At 36.9% G+C, this 18,629-nt stretch overlaps 1 protein-coding gene across 1 annotated transcript in view; it reads right to left on the bottom strand.

The window, feature by feature from the left end:
- The window catches only part of LOC134536067 (protein furry), a 737,387-nt gene that overhangs the window by 556,939 nt on the left and 161,819 nt on the right, over positions 1-18,629 (bottom strand). The window contains exon 22 of the mRNA XM_063375635.1: positions 8,102-8,256. Coding sequence (XP_063231705.1) covers positions 8,102-8,256 — 155 coding nt within the window. The remainder of the gene's footprint in view (positions 1-8,101; positions 8,257-18,629) is intronic.

Genomic DNA, 18,629 nt, shown 5'->3' with positions numbered 1-18,629 from the left:
AATGTATGTTATTAATGGTTCTATATGTACACTGTAATTAATATTTATGTATAATAAACAGCACAAGCCAAAATGTTTTACTATGCCCGTCCCTAATGACTTTAACAAGACGTAAAGCAATAATAGCAGCCAAAGTAATTTCACGCAACTATGCAAAAAATTACAATTATCTTTAAAACACAGTGTTTACGAAATTAAAAAGGGTTATCAAAATTATTGTTTGGTGTTCATTATACGCAACATTATACATAACTTCATCTTCACAACCATTACTTAGTAATTAATAAATATAGCCATTTGTAATTTGTTAGCAGCTAATTTATACCGCGAGTTTCAACTATCTTTCACACATAAAGCTACACTAGATAGATACTGAAAAGTACCACTTAGTGCAGATTGAAAGCATACAAACTATTTGTTACGAATTATAAATATATAATCGTTTAACAAGATTGCAACAACTATTTTGACATATAACAGGAAATATTTCTGTGTAGCACCCGTTTTGAATCAAATTAGCATTATAATCTCAATTTATGACATTGACTAGCTGCCCGACCCGGCTTCGCACGGCTATACTAATGGGAAAAAAATCAAGCCACATCTCCCATTTACAGTGATGGCAAATAAAAAAAATTCAGTGAAAATTTATTACAATGCTCTATAATGTACCGGAGAGAAAATGAATAGCACCGATGGTTTCCCGACTCGTGCACGCAACGTACAACTGATGTAGGTACCCGTACTTCGCTACGGCAGTCTACAGGCAGATCACTCTTGCGCCGCTCATTATACATGCCCCTCCTTGTGGGTACGCCACTGCCGCGCGATGCCCGTTGCCATGGGGACGCAGAAGGCATGAACAATGCAAAATCCTGTTCTCATGCAGACAAAGTACCCACTGTTGCCTCGTTTTAACCACCCATGGGATCTAATTTTCGGAAAATGTCATCCTGCGTAACATAAGAAACATTACTGTGAAGTTTCAAGTCTGTAAAATATATATACTTGAAAAAAAAGGGCAATTTTTGATATTTAAAGTACCCGCAAAATTTCAACGGTGATAAGGACTACACTAACAATGAAATAGTCGTTGCCATAGAGACGAATGAAGCATCAACAAAGCAACAGCCGTTGCCATGGTGATTTCCTACCAAAAACTGGAAATTTTGATATATTACGCCCCCAAAACTCCTCTTGGGATCGGATTTCAGCAGAAATGAGCGTCAACTTCACAAAATGAGTAACTATGCTAAATTTCAAGTCAAACGGGTGTATAGTTTTAGAGATCTCGTGATGAGTGAGTCAGTGAGTGGTATTTCGCTTTTATATAAATACCTATACACAAGTCCTTGTCAGAATTGTAACGGGAGAGGAAAATTATTAATGGTCCGAAAAATGAAAATTAAAACTAATAAAAATAATTCTAGTAAAAAACAAATTAAACACAGAGAGAGGAAAAAAACAATAGTTTAGGTTTGCGATTTAAAGTGATAAAAAGTATTTAAATACTAATTGAACTCTTATGAGGGTACTGATTGCTTCGTTGTTAATATCACACGGGTGTTTTTTTTACTTGTATGGGAAAATTAAGAATGATAAGGCATCTAGTGCGTGGCAACAATGTTAATAGGCAATAGGAAATAAACTTCTAGCGCCTGCGGCATTGTCAACACACACTTCGTACGTGTACTGCATTTTGTATCTAACCCCCTCCAACGCATTTGATTCTAAATTGGACTTTTAGTAAGGATCCCTAATGTTATTGATAATATAATATAGCATATAGCCTTCCTCGATAAATGTACTATCCAACACTGAAAGAATTTTTCAAATCGGACCAGTGGTTCCTGAGATTAGCGCGTTCAAACAAACAAACTCTTCAGCTTTATAATATTAGTATAGATTAGTATAGATTGTTATGTTGTCTAAAATGTGCTTTGTGTATAACAATCGTTGATAACAGAGTCCTTCAGGGATATCTGGGACCCATTTCACTAAAGTACAAATTTGTAACTAACAAGTAAAATTTTATAAGTGTGTAGAAATATCCAACTACAAGAGTTTCACAAAACGTTTGCTAACTTGTAATGGCAAATGAAATTTCACAAGTTAACAAGGTATTTACTTGTAGGCTACTAAATAACCTGGGTTATTGACCGTTGTGGCTTAAAATTTTGTAGCTGACACGTGTTGGCTACTACTAATTTTCTACTTATCTCAAAAAGTAGGTAGTTTAAATTTACAAGTATACTAATAATTCTCATAAAAAGATGTGGTCTAGAATTTTCATAATAAAATTTTGTGTGTTTATGTTTCAAAGTCTTGTTGGTTACAAGTATACAAATATAATAACTGAGCCTTTTACCTGTAAGTGACAACTTTAGAGACTTCATGTTAAACGCCGGTTCGTATCAACTTGAGATTACAAGAGCTTATCTTTTACGAATATTCCACCTTTGTGGAATGGGCTCCACAAATGAACTAATTTTCTTTTAAATATGGATGAACATGTTTTGGAAGGAATATATCACGAGAATATATGACAGTTTTTTAATTATAAACATCGTAAAAAAATATATATATATAACAGTCATGGGGACTGCCGACAGAAGTGAAAATTTAAAACTTTGGAATAACTGTGTTCTATTCTTGAATTTTTAAATTAATTATAGTCTAAATAATTATTTCGTACTTATTTACATCAGATACTTAACATTAATTACACAATGATGATATTAGTCTGACATCATTGTGATATCCCTTAAGTGGATTTTACATACCGATGACATAGTAATGATCCTAAATTTTATCGATTAAACTGGAGTCGAATAATAATATTAGTAATAATATGTTTCAATGCCTAGCGATTCAGGTTTTAATCCCACTCGGATCCTTTTTTATTTGTTTAGTAAAATAATAATAAATAACTAAATAAAAAAGGACAAGTATTGTTATTATGATTATTTATTAAAAATCATAATTATTAAATTATAAATATATAATAAAATAATTCAATGCGACTCAAATACAAAAAATAAGAGACGAAAAAACGCAACACTCTGGTTCCAAACAAACGCTCGCCAGTCTTATGCGCTATCCGCAACTCTAAGCAACCGATTTACATCCAGGCATTTTAGCAAGTTCATATAAGGTAGTCGTAAACCACGCATCTACAAATGACAATGCATTCTGTCGAATATTTATGGAAGAAGGGATAAAAGGTCATGATCACATGTAGAATTATTATGTACGCAGTTGGCAAATATATAAAAGTTGGACTATCTTATTGGCTATAAAATATATCCTTTATTGATTTTATTAATTTACTTTTATAAAGATTATTGTAAACAATTACTTTTAAATTAATAAAATTGAAATTCTTGATTTATATTTTATCGGGCGAGGGCTTCAAAAGGTATCATACCGATTTTTTCAGCTCTCTATACCTCGATTACTATAAATATGAGTATGAGGTCAGCATGATATCATTTATCCTTGCATAATTGTTTAGTCGCAACAGATATCACAGGTATGTCAAAATTACGTAAAAATTCATTACCTAGCTATGACTTACCAGTGATGTCAGACCTAGGTCATGTGTTCACTGGCCAATGCAAAGTATACAAAAATTAAACTTTTCACGTGGTCAATTTAACATCACTTACTGCTACTACAGCATGTCGGTGATGCGAACTCACAAGATTTTATCCATCCAAAAAGAGTCTAACACGCCAATGATACAATCGAGTATGTACAATGTATTAGTATTAGTGTATATATGCGTAAACATGTACACAGGCCGCTGCGCGTCGCCAGTCTGACGCAACACGTCACTAGCATGTCGGTGACGCGAACCCATAAGTTTTTCCCCTACCAAAAATCGCTCAACGCGGCTAAGAAGTTTTCACTTCAAAAACATTCAGCGGCAGAGTAGGTTCCACGCCAGAGGTGTAGACGCTATGTTCAATTGTCGAACTTTCAACCAGGCTCCAGCCAGACCCGTATAACAATGACAATTTCCGACTTTTTCGAACGTGCTCGTTTAATTACGGGCAGACACGAGGCGGGGGTTGGGTACAGAACGTTATACATAGCCGCCACCGAAGGAGCAGGTAAAAATGTAATATGTGTGATCGCTGTTGGCTCTATTCCCGTGTCACTCGCCGCCCCCCCTCCCCACCAAACAACCCAAACAGTAACGATGAAGTTGACAGTAAAAAAATTTAATCCTCCAAAACTGCCATCCTGTTTTGGCCGCATGCCACCAACGACATTCACACTTCAAAACTATTTTTTTTTTGTGGTTAAAAATGTGAAAACCTAGTACATATACATTTTACTTGCAATCCATTTGGTAAAGAAACATACGAAGTAGCGCTAATTACTCCTATCAAAGGTGCTTTTAAGTGAATAAAGAGTATAATTAAGTATATTAGAAATTGTAGTGTATGGCTACAATGTCTTTTTCAACTAATAAATATACATATAATACATATTGAGATTCAATTTTCGATGGTGTAAATCAGTAGACAATTTATTTTTGTCATCATACTCACACTGATAATTTAAATTTCCTACAATAAAAATGTACAGTAGATGAGTCCACTAATACAGGTACCACACTAATGTAGTTTTTTAATTCAAAGAAAGTTTTAAACACAAAAAATAAATAAAAGTTACCTCCCACTTACCTCTAACGAGATAATTTAGAAGTATGGCTCCAAGCTCTACTTTAATTGATATTTAAAAGGTGGAATACATTGGTGCTCAAAAAACAACCACAAAAACTATTTCATTAAAAACAAATTAAGGAAATGATAAAACCCTAAATTAAATAATGGATTATAAATTATATAAAAAATTCTAGTACAGACGTATTTGTTGATTCTAGGGAATATATTTCATCAAAAACTATTTTACAGTGGCCAAATGTAAACACAACAATTCGGCATAGTTAAATTAATCAAATCAATGTGTGTGTCAAATATATAATTTTTTATATATATTTTTTTAAATTCCAAATCCAGTCTAATTTTAACCTACAATAAAAACAAAAGCAGTGAATAAACGTTAACGCTGAAGTACCGAGAAGCGATGTCGTGGTTTCACGCAGCGCAATTGTGCACACGACTTTTGATGAACAGTCAGAACTAATTGGGCTCTAACCCACGACCCTCACCACAGGAACGCTACCCCGCCTCCGTGAAGACAGCCTGCGGTGGTGCGTGCAAACATACAGACAAAGAGGCTGGGTGTTAGTTGTAAGAGGAACACCACGAAGTTTCTAACGTGCGGAACGCTTCAGTCTTGGCAAATACGCTACTGACCTATGAAGAACATATGCGGAAAGATTAGAAAAACAAATTGCGAGAATTCGGTGAAGGCGGTTTGTTATTCTGGGTGATGCAAAGGCTAGTTGTTACAAAACTGGAACTAAAATCAACGCTGAGAATGACGCATGCTGAAAACTATAACATAAGAACCCATTCCTCTGGTTGACGTAAGTTTTTGAATACCAAAATTAAAATTTGATTTTCCTATGTTTTTTAATCACTCACCCCTCACCCACCTTTTCGCAAAAAAAAAAAGTTCGAAAAATATAATAGATGTAAAAATTTGTATGACAACGATAACCGTTAAAAAATAAATATTTAAATCCCTTATGTCTTGATGACATTCATTTTTCACTTCAATGAGGAAGTATGAAGCACTTGATAATGACGTATGCTCGTCGGATGGAGATTACTGTTTTTAACCACAGGGGGAACATAAAACAGGATTATTTTAAAAGAGTGGATGAGAACACAGCTGACTGCACCATGTTGAAAACACTCGGAATCTTGCTTATGTACGTAAGAAAAAATTAAGTGAATGATATGACCGCCATATTAGTAAGAAAAATTGTTTCGGCTTCACTTTCGCAAGCACATTCTCCATTACGACTCTTTCCAAAATATTTTTTGGTTTTAATATAAAAACATTATAATGATCAAACAATAGGTTTTGCTAAGAGAAAAATAAGACAAATTAACTGCCACGACGTGGGTAACGTAAATTTTTGAACAAATACGAGGTTCCGTCCTCTATCGGCCTGGTGTGCGAAGTCCTCGGAGCTGCGATGTGCCCCCGGGAGGCGGCCCCAATGGCTACGTAACGACGCAGTAACGGTGACTTTAAGGAAGACAAATGGGCCGTGAAATGTCAGCGCCGGCGCCGTGCGCGGGTCAGACGACACGGTCTCGTCGCAAGACTGCGAGGGACGTCGAGGCTAGCGACGACCCCGCCGCGCCGGTTGGGAAACTCTCGCGGCCACATCTCGTCAGTCCAAGGTGTGCTCACTCTCCCATTGGCTCATTTCTCAACGTGAACCTTTTTTTTGTCTCTCCTAACTCGGCGTGGTTGGCTAATAGTTGTCGAGAGCTGTATCTTAACAACTGTGGTCCAATCATGAACACGGTGGAAGAATATGAAAGTTTTCGTTCCAGCTTGCGAAAACAATGAATTCGCGAAATTTCCGTAACTCTAGTATTAATGGATCTTAAGGTTCCCGCCTAACCGGACTCGCATATGGAGTGCAGAGCTTCAGATAACAAAAACACGCGATTTGAAAACTACTCAATACATCTCAGTGGGGTCTGCGTAAGAAAAACATTTAAGAATAAACTGAGGGCAAATGAGTAGTTTTGTTGTATTTTGTTACTAAACAGTATTTTTAGAAGAGTTAAAATGACTATAAAAAGTGTTCAAAAATTGTTATAGGCATGAATCTCCTGGTACAAATTATTTAAGCCACTCAAGGGACTTGCAGTACACCTTTATCTTAATTAATTTATTTATTTACTAATGTTCAACTTATAACAAGAAAAAATACGAGGCAATCTATCTGTATATAAAAAACAGTAATTAATAAAATAAATCAAACAAAGAAACTTACTTTTGACTGTCGAAAAGCAATGTAGGCTCCTGCTTAGGTTAATGTGGCGCGCTGACTTACGCAATCCTAGGGAACGTGTTTAGACTTGCACGCTGCGCCTCTCTTCCCTTATACTCTTCGCCATATTCCGTATAGTTTCGTGGTTATAACGACTGTCACTACCGTACCCTTTCACAACCGTACCCAGTGTACCCTAAGCAGTTGAATGTGTGCATGATGCGAAATGTATATTTATAAAAAAATGTTTGATTTTAAGGGTATGAATATTATAAAGCTTTGACATAAACTGGATACACAATAAGGAACGATGCTAAATGTTTGAAACTTCCACCCGCAGTGCAATACACATTCATGTAGAATCTAATAATTCAATCTAGGTGGTGAATAGCTGATTTACTGCCGGACCAGAGAGAAATCGCATTTCTGCAATATCGGACCTAGTCGTCGGGAGACGACAGTTACTGCTTGCGCGAAAACAAACAAGGTCGATCTAGTCCCCGTGCGATGTTGAGTCCTAACAACTGCCTGGTTGCAGACGTTACAGCAATTATCTTAGCGCCGCGTGGTGTGCAAGAAACGTGTTATGAAATGTGTGACGATATCTGGTTGTAATATTTAACGTTGTATTCTACGCACTTCGTTTATACTAGGATTTACATATTGGGTTTAAAGTTCCTCAAAACAACAACATAAGAACTTATTAAATTGATAAAATCATTAATATAACTATTCCCGAATTTACATCATAAATTTATTTAAGCTAAAAAAACTATTCTATACCAGAGATTATAGTCGTCTGAGGTGAAAAAAATTTTTATATAAATTTTTTCTGTCTTTGCAATGTACCAGCTGTTTCCGTCTTTGGTCGCGATTTATAGTCTTCGTTACTGCGCTCATCCTCCACACCTAAATACGCACATGCTACTGCAATCGAGTAGGCCTACAGCTGGTTAAAGAACATTGATACGCTCTTCCCCCTTGGCTTGTCTCGTGCTGATGCTTCGTCCGAGGTATCGTACGTCTACCTCAAATTACTAATTAACATGTAAAAATTAATAAAAAAAAATGAATCTGTTATCTGTCTTGAGTTGCTCTTCGACATGCAATCGTTAGAGACAACACAGTACACGGCCACGGAGCCGATCACGGCTCCACGTTGCCCACCTAGCGCTGAAGATGGCGGCGAGCGCGAGGAAGCAGCCATCGGCGACCTCGGGCGCGGCGGTGTAGCAGCGGTCCACCACCCAGTCCAGCAGCGGGCCGATGTCGGGGTTGCACTCCAGCAAGAGCACCACCGTCTCCGTGGCCAGCTGGTAGATCTGCAAGCACCGGGACCGCACACTCACACCCAGACAACACTCGCGCCAGCACTTCCAGCCTTCCGTCCATCCGTGCTTCAAGGTACAGGTGCAAGTTTTTTGAAAGATCTTCGCAACGAGGAAGATTTATAAATATAAGCTTCAAGAATGTACCAAAATTCTGCTTTAGAGTGTGTAATTTTTTTTTAAATCTCCTAATCAATTTCGAAATTGGATGCAGACAGACAGCAATATTCCCCTTATCTTGGACATCAAGTGTAATACAATTTATGAAGTACTAAAAATTATTATTTAAGGGGTGAGAAATAAAAATGGAGATGCAGATTTTTTTTAATATCGTGTCACAGTGACCTTCACTCTCAAGCGACTCTTCAGTGCCGTCTAGTCCTGCGGTGGTTCGTGCTGTGAGGTACAGATGCAAGTTCTTTTAGTGATCCCTGCAATGGGTAAGATTTATGGACATGCGCTGGTTGACACTGGATGCCACAGAAAAACCTCGGGAATTAACAACGATCAATGCATTAACAAACTGTGAACAAGCCAAGATCAGCAAAGAGAATTCCGAGAAAGAAATTAAAAATCAGAAAAAGATATACAGCATAAACAAAAAACAGAGGGTTGACAACGACGATACAGTTGCAACTGACCTTTGGCTTGTTTTCTGTGTTTTCATGTATTCAGCTTTGCTGTCCATTCTTTAGGATTTTCCACGACATCCAGTGTAGACCAGCAATTACGTATGTGCATGAAATTGTTTTAAAACTGACGAAAGTGATGTGACTGACTCCTGCAATAGGAACGAACCTTGTCAGGCTTCACCGCCGCATGAACGCTTCGGGTACCTTCAGAAGCGCGATGATGAGAATGTGATGACACGAGAACTGGCGCATTGATGGAATTATTGGGTAGGAGCAAACGGGAGTTCTAAAGGAAAGCCCACCAGCCCACTGCTATTCCCGCCAAAGTCCCCCACTTAGAAGTGCCCCTGCCGGTGACAGCATCCGGATCGCCGTGGGGGGTGAATGATAAGAATGAGCTGGTGGCAGGGCCGGCGCACGTCCAGCTTTCAACATCGCGCCAAGCCTCGAGGAAGCACCCGGCGGATATGTTCCCCTCCTGTTCCACTCCCTGTTGTGTATCCTCCTTGGCAAGAGGAACGTTATCCCCCCTCGCGCATGCGCAGAAATGTAGGCGAGTTATGCTTAGAGCGAGAGCTAGCACCGGCACAGTCTTCGGCAGCTGGGTCTCATGAGTGTAGGACACTTGGAACCCCATTAGCATTAGGTCAGTCTGGATAGTGCCGTGCGTAGAGTAAGGGGTTTTGAAACTACCTTGAATGTTAATGTTTATTTCTCCTTACGACGTCACTACGGAAACATTGGATGCATTTAAGAGATATTCGGAGAACTTTGTTGTATGCGTGCTTATGCGAAGGGAATATAATATTTGATGTTTGTGAATTAATCCAATAAATAATACGTCACGTGTATAAACTGGGGACTGTCACGAATCGTGTCTAATGATATTCACTTTACACACACACACATATATTATATATATATATATATATATATGCTGCAGTACCTGGCGTTTATCGGGCTGAGCTGAACAAAGGGTGATGATATATTATCCACGAGTTAAAGCAAAATGGATAGCGCTATATGGCAGTGTAGTGGACATATATAAATGACACACAATTACCGTTTGTATGTCTATGACCTACGATTTTCTGTTTATCCATAGCCATCGGTTGAACGGTGTATAAGTTGCTGCGCTGCAGCGCCATCTAGTGGCGAGTTATAGCAAAATGGATATTGCGAAAATATTTTTCGGTTCCATATATGTATGAATACCAATTTTTATGGCGATGGATCAAACGGTTTAGAAGTTGATGCGGTGCACGCCATGAAGCGGCGAGTTACAAAAAAAAACCTTCACCGTGAAAAAAAAAAAACTACGATTGTCAACTTTTCTAGCGATAGGTCAAACGGGTTGGAGTTTATCGACGTCATACGTACAGACATACCAGCATCCAATTCTATGTATATTATTGTGAGCTCTGTTGGTGGCTTACCTGATTATCATATTTAGATTTTTTTTTGCTTAAAATGAAAGAAGATATTAATAAGATAATATTTCCTAACTTTGATGTTTTCCATTAAAGGTGTGCCTCCCTGCACTTGCAGCACTAAGACGCACACAGCTTAGAGCAACGGCTCGGGCCTACTAGAAGGTTTACACTTGTATAACTTCTATAGAGCCATAGGGGTTGTTGTTAGTGTCAATCCCCCGTGGATTTAAGAATACTAAACAACCGAGGCCTCTCGTAAGAACATGAAATACGGGAAGTTCCAGCGCTGACCGAGCTTTGCGAAGGGTGAAGAGAGCTTCATTTTAGGTATTGTGATAGTATTTTCTATATCAGATGTACAATGTAAAAAAGTGTAATTTTACATCGGTGAAGGTAGCAATTGTATCTCCGCTGATTAATGTGTATTTGTACCTCACATGTCTACACAGGAATGTTTAACATTTTTGTTAAAAAAATAAAAAAAAACAAAGTATGCAGGGGTAATTTTACACATAACTGACAGGTAATTGAATTATTCAGCATTCAAAACCACATATCCAATGTATGCGTAATCTAAAAAAAATAATGTAAATTTACACATACATTGTACATGTAACCATGCATCGTATATATGTCTAACAATGTACAATAGCACCCTTTTTGTCTATTTAAAATTATCCTTCTCCAAATGAAATTTTGACTGAACTTTACACTCTGTATGACATCATGGAAGGTTCCGTAGTTAGCTATTAGGTGTCGCTGGTGTAGCTGCTTCTAGGTATCGTAATAAAATCCCGAGTGCGGTGGTGCGACCTCGAACCATGATTGGAGACGCTCGTCTCGTGCTCCGAAAGCAACGGCCTTCATATTTAGGCTACATAATAAGTTCAAAATTACGGCATTAAATATGGTAAATAAACTAAGAATATTTGTTCTAATTATAGATAGGTCTTTAAAATGCCATTGTGATTACTGAACGGTCGTCGACTTTTTTTCATCACTTTTGTTCCACTCGCAATCTTAATTTCCATAATCAGCTGCCAGGAGCGCTAGTGTCAATTGTTTTAGTTCCAGCTATTGCATCTTATGTCACAGTAATTTTTCACTACGTTCAATGTCATTATACTCTAATAATGGAGAAATTTAACATTGACTAATAAGTATTTTTTTATAATCAAACATTTAAAGTAACAACTACAAGCAACAGTAATTTTACCGAAGGTCTGTGTAAAAATATTCTATTAATTTTATACATACAAACCAAGTTTTAATTTCACACCTACATTTGTGTAAAAATAAACACCGTCGATGGTTTTTTAAGTTATGATTTGAGTATATTTTACACTCTTGGCTACACTGCTAATAAAATTACACACAATGAGTCTTCATAACTTACCCATACTGGCGTTTAAAAATACACCTACCTACTTCAAAGGTAAAAAAAAAATCACTTTTTTCAGGTTAGGCACGCCGGCATACGAGTATATTAACACTTGTTGATAATTTTTTAAAATACAGACTGCTTGTGTAAAATTACACACACCAGATTGGTATATTACTATCCCAAAATAAAGTGTTATTTTAATTCATGTAGTGTTAGTTTACTTCAAGATAGTGTAATTTTACTATACATTTTCGATGAACAACTATCAGAAGAGTCGTTGATTTACATTGCAACTCAGTTTTTTTTTATCAATGTTTAATTTGAAGAATATTTCCTAGGTACATTAGGTGTAAAATAATAAGATGTAGTGGAAAAATTACTCAAGTAATGTTGCCTATCAGAGACACCAGAATACAAGTGAGTGAATTAACATTTGTTAATTGTGTTTAAATACGCACTATTTGTGTAAAATTACACAAACCTTGTCGGGGTATTATCATCACACCATCATGTGTTTTTTTTTTTACTTCATGTTAATGTTATTTTACACGAACATTTTAAGAATAAAACTTGTCAAAAAATCGTTTATTTACACGGAAATTGTTTATTTTACACAAATGTTTGTTTTTAGAATATAAACTTACAGTTGGTGTAAAATTACATGACATAGTAAATGTACGCAAACTGTATGTGTTTTTTTCCAAATTATACTTCATAAAATGTAAAAAAAAACCTCTAATATTGAATGTGTAAATTTACACTTTTTTAAAGGGTATGTGGTAATCTTTCTATTATTTTTAATGACAATATTCGCTTTTAAAAGCTTGGCAAGGGTATGGAAGTAGTTTCTCGACATCTCATGTAGACAAGATTAGGGTAATTTTCCTAAATCAGATAGACAGTATTTCCCTCTTATATTGGACGTCAAGTATGCAGAAATATGTTTTAAAAGAAGGGAAATTAGGATGAAGGTGTTTTTTTTTTAAATTCCATGTATACAGTAATCTTTATTTTTTTTTAACTTCTAAGTAAAATTGTACATTTGTATAAAATAAACTAAGCAACTAAGAGAAACTTTTCTTTATATAAATAGATAACTGACAAGGTTTTAGCCAGGTGTGTTAGCGCTACACTTCAAGTTTCTCGGAGATTGCTAATCTCGCTGGCTCTCGCCGCTGTACCGGAGGAGGCCGGGGGCAGGCCAAGTCAGCCCTAGCCGCCGGCGCGGAAGTGACCCGGCACGCCCCGGGGCCGCGGGCTGATCGAGGGCACACGCGCGCCAGGGAGGTTCCATCGTATCGACTCCGGGCCCGGGGGCTCGCCGAGTTACCGTCAACTGCCGCCCAGAAGTTACGTCCGAGTTGTTGGCTGGAGGGGACGGTCTTTTCGCCCCGACCGCCGCGCCGGTGTCGGCGGGAACTTTCGCCCTGGCTTCGCGCGGGTGCGATCATCAGGTAGGGCGAAGTAGCGGGGAGGACGCTGTGAAAAGTCCTCAAGGTCTTCTCGAAGATGATAAGTTACTGTTCCACCCCAGCAACTAACTAACCATTCGGAGAACGACAAAATCGATCACAAACTTCACTTAAGTGGGGTGAAAGTGCACAATGCAGTTATATTTATTTCCATGAAAACTAGGTTGGCAACCATGAGGCAGACAAAAAGTGTCATGGCGGAGTTCATTCAAACGTACAAACAGCTGGTTACTGTCTACAGAATTTAAACTACGAAGTATTATTTTTTATCATTGACCACTTCCACTTGCTGGCTACTACAAACATGTTCCGTGAGACAAATGTTCGCAGTGTGCACTTTTACTCCTATGTATAACATATGTTAAAAATAACAGATGCAATACACTGTTCGCCAATGATCATTTAATTAAGACCTGGTGAAATTTCACTGGGATAGATTAAAAATTTGCCCTGTACCCAAGTCGTAATGTTAAGAATTGGATAAGTGTAATAACTATGAAGAATTGTGGCTTGAAGCATGTTACGATTATGGAGGTATTCACGACTTATTCTGAGATGACTTAAATCTGACAATTTACCCAGAAATAAAAAATAATAGTATTTTTATCCAATATTTTTATGTCACTTTTCCATGCAATTTCGTGATTACCTTGAGTTCCCTGTATTATAAACACGATATTCTATTCACTATGAAGTCTCTAGAATTTTTATATGTTCATGGGGTTGCATGCAATATTTTCAAAATTAGTTATCAATCTTAGTCAAATTAAAACACAAAGGTTTAAAGGGTTTCATAATCCAAAATTTACATTTCTCTCTACAGTTTTAAGGCCGAGTTTCGTATTAAAATTGCATTTGCAACCTGAGAACCCATGAATTTGCTCGTTACCGAAATTAGATGTTCCACATTTCTCGCTCTCATTTTTTTTTTATCTCTCATCAACATTATATCACTAACTACGCTAAATTTCACTGATGATAAACATATAGTGGGTTAAAACGAAAAATTATTTTACCTTGGATACTACACGTACTGAATTCTTATAAATACTGAAAATGGTACTTTCTCTCTCTGATTCGCGTCTTGTCACTACGTTCGTAAAAAGCTGAAGCAATCGGGGAGCTGACAGTATATGGACCCTACATATTAACCTAATTAAGTTTTAGCCCAACCACATCTCTTGAGAAGAATTTTATTTTTTACGTGAAAGTAAGGAATTATTATTACTTGGTGCGATCATCACAGGTCACAACTAAGAAACTCACGAACCATTCGACTTTAATTAGAAATCAGCTGAAGTCATGACATTTTTTGCCAAATTTGTAGAAATCACTGCAAAACCGGTGAAAATAACATAAATCAGCACAATACTATAAATACAGACATAATAACCAGTTTTAACTAATAGGTCTCTTATTTCTAGCAGTGTCTACTATATAAAAATCCATTACATACAATTAGCGAAAACACAAATATTTGACGCTTAATTAAAAGCCATAATTTATTAAAACTGACAGAAGAATGTATAAGTTCACTCTCAATGGCAACAACGAGCTAACTGCTGTCTGCAAAGAAGATTCTCAGTCGTTTCACGGTGAAAAAGGGGAAGGGAGAAGAAAGATGTTCCTCGTGCAGAGACGACGTGTGTAGGTGTAGCTCACACTCTAAAGGAGATATGAGCTCCACCGTCGAGGAAAATATTTCGCGCCAATCACATGCTCTATATAAATAATCTTGGATCTCCACCACAGTGCAATAACACCTTGAGGCTGCCCACATATCTTGTGTAGGCGGTGCCGTGATACGTCTAGAAAATGCAACTGAGAATGGCAACTGGTTTGCGTATTTTTTTTAAGATCCCCTTCCACAATGATGCTATTGCGGTATATTCCAAGACAAAAATATGAACACATGTTATGTTTTATGTGAGAATTCCTGCCCACTCGTAAAATAATGGTGTTTAAAATTATACTGACTAGTTCGTCACCTATAAAAATTTACTTGATTCAAAACAAACATTCAACCAAAAAAAAAAAAAAAATCATAGTATTGTTACAATCAAATTAGTTTACTTTTTTTTTGTATCTATTAATCTAAGCCATCTCAATTTTTTGGTATACCGCATATTTGTTAATAACAAAGGACAGTGCTATTCTTTACTTATTGCGGACAGCATTCGCAATTTCAATACATGCGGAAACACAGTTTTGTATGCAGGGACCGCACACGTTTACCTACTTACCTCCTTTTATGCATTAATAAATAAGCTAGGTACTTAATACAACAGAAACTCCTGTGACGTGAAAGGTAGCTTAAATACTTGTAGCAAACATTGTACCTAAAAAGAACGCCTAAGTGGTGAAGTAATGCGAAAAGAAGCGAAAAATAAGATTACTTAGGCCTATGCAATTTCTTTCGTACTGCAATTAAAAAAATATTTGAATGCCTTCAACATAAGTAAACCCATAGTAAAAGGATGAAATCGCAATCGTTGTAGGTGTATAAAAGATGGCGTGGATGTGTAAATGCTGCTAAATAAAATGTCAACTTCCATACTACACGATTAATATACTCAAGTGTTTTATTAACATGGCAATGTAAACTAAGAACAAATAACAAGTTATGTGTACAAGAATATTTTTGAGCTTTTTTATGGTTGCTTGGTTTAAATCACTCGCCTTAAAACAAGGTTCGATTCCCGACTGTGTCAAATCAGTATTTTTCGCAAGTGGAAAATGTGGCGGACGTTGCCGTGAACCTCTGTGTATTTCTAAGGACCTCAGTGTCAACGAGACATTAAAACCTCATTAATGTTTCGTTAATTCAAGTAAAAATAGCAGAATGGCGCCGATGAATGGTTGGACCAGGGACGGAAAGACGTGCAAGCCGGAATGTGATCCACAATCTCTAACCAAAGCGCGCCCAACGAGACCACGTCTTCGCCACGCCTATATTTCACAAACAAAATTCTCAGACCGGCGAATTTGTACCCGTCAACAAACACGGATACCAGGTGATGGTATTAATACACCCCCTCTCCCCCTCCCCCACTAAGCTCACGAGGCACCTGGCTATCGCCCGTCGCCACACCGCTCACGCACTTCCACTCAACACAACAAACTGCGCGAGGGAACTTCCACGTGGAAATGGTAGGAGGGAAAGGGAGGGATTAAATTTTTAAAATGAACCATTCTACGACAGGATAGTTCTTTCATCTTAAAGAACGACTATATTTTCACTTTTGTGTAAACGTGTTTGCTATAAATTTTATAAATATTATTTCACCTTATATAGCAATACAGAATGAATTTGGATTCGACTTCAGCTACAGGTTCTTCAAGACAAAACAAGTTGAAAACCTCTACTATACGACTTACGGGTCTAAAGTGCTTCCCACGTCTTTGTAGTTTGACCTAAACAAAATGTTTATTGTAAATAGAGAAAGTTTTTAAGATGGCAATCTACGCGTCTGAATTATGTTTTATTTAACAAAGTTCTACAACCATCACACAACTTGTCGCTGCTGTAAAATTATTATCAAAATAATTGTTATAACTTTATTTTCCATAAATATTTTTAAAAAAAAAATCCCTAACCGTAACTTTAAAATATCTCAGTATTTTCCGGGTGTACCTGGTTGTCAGCCAATAGCTAGGATAATTATTTTCATGCTTTCGTGCTATATCAAAAGTTCATTTTTTTCAATTAATGACAGTCAAATAGTCATTTTTGTTTCATATGCGTTAGTCGTATTTATAGCGTCTTCATGCTAGTAAGAACACAAACTCACCGCAATGTTTTCGCATTTTTGAAACACATGCGATTTCAATTTAAGTATTGCCGTGCCTGCTTGCTGGAGGGGAAGGGGGAAAGGGGACAGCAGGCCGATACGCTCGTACGAATCAGTGCGTTTCAACTTGATGTAAACAATAAAAATATCAACAGTTTTAAAGTTGTATGGTAAGAAAAGCACGGTGATTATGAAACATCAACATCTTGCTGTGCTCTAGTTACCGTTAAAAATAATTGTCTGCACTCAATAGGCGCACAGGCGAAGATACCCTTAATAGGTGTTGGTTGAACTTTCAGTTTCCTTAAGTCTCGTTTTAAGTAACCATATAGAGTTGAAACAACTCTTGAGCATAACATGAAATACACCCAATCCCGTAAAAAATATATATAATAAATTTAGTACAAGCAATCACACATTTTAAAACTTATTTTCTTTTAAGGAAAACAGTAAAAAGAGATAACTGGCGTAATATTTTAAAATAATGTTTATTTTTCACTTTAAAATTCCAAACTTCGGAACAGCACATAAACTGGTGAAAGAATTTCTTAAACAGGGCTCCCAAAAATCTTCTTTTCAACTCAAACCAACTACAGAAAATCGAACGAGTAAGCAAGATGGCGAAAGGGGCAAAAGTACTTGGACAACACTGACAGCAGTGGTTGAATGCCTCATGCGAGGTAACACATTAGCTGAATTCCTAACCACATCTCAACACAATTGCAATAGTCCTTCATGGGGCGAACACACTGTCTGGTTGATCACACACGACAGCCCAGGGACGGCTGGCCCCATAGTCCATTGAAATGTTAGATTTTTTAGGCCTTATCTTGCGTTTTTTAGAGGACGCAATTTTATTTTTTTGATGTGTAGGGGGGGTCAGTGTAAAGCTAAAACCAAGTTTGTGGGGTCACCACCCTTGTCCCACGGCCGCCATCTTGAAAATAGGGGTTGAAATGGTTTTTACGATATATCTCTTAAACTATTTATTTGATAAAAAAATTGTTAACATTATTTGTTGCAAATTAAATTCTCTACAACTTTGGTCCAGTCACTTTTTGTCGTAGAACTATAAATAAAAAAGTTATAAGCGAAAACCTTCAGAAATTCGAGAAAAAATTTATATTTTTCGACATAACTTTTTTTTATTATTTTACGAAAAAATGATATCTGACCATTTTTGTAGATCGTTTTTTGAGGAAAAACTTTTATTCGCATCATTTTTTCATTAAGTCAATAGCTAAGGTTTTACAGCGCTCCGAAGTGAGTACTATTTTTCAGTACTCTTAAATATACCTATATTATACGTGTGTGCTAATAATATGTCATCAGTTATTGTATTATTTTTTTATTTTGCTATTATAACTTTTTTAATTACAAATTTTGCAATATTATTAATCATTAATTATTGACTTTTTTCACTCCATAACAGGATTTAACAATTATTGATTTTTAAAATAATTTTAAATCTGATGGCCGTTACCGAGAATACTGTTCAGGTAGAAAATACCCAAGTGACCAAGGATATAACTACAAAATACGTCAAATATGTACAAGAACACTTCGGGCTCTCTGCAAGCATTGTGTTTGACGGTTACTCAGACGACCCTGATGTCGCAGGAACAAAGTCTTGGGAACGTTTGCGCCGCACGAAA

The sequence above is a fragment of the Bacillus rossius genome, chromosome 1 (assembly GCF_032445375.1).
Source record: "Bacillus rossius redtenbacheri isolate Brsri chromosome 1, Brsri_v3, whole genome shotgun sequence".
NCBI lineage: Eukaryota > Metazoa > Arthropoda > Insecta > Phasmatodea > Bacillidae > Bacillus > Bacillus rossius.
This window is presented reverse-complemented; position numbering and strand designations above follow the sequence as displayed.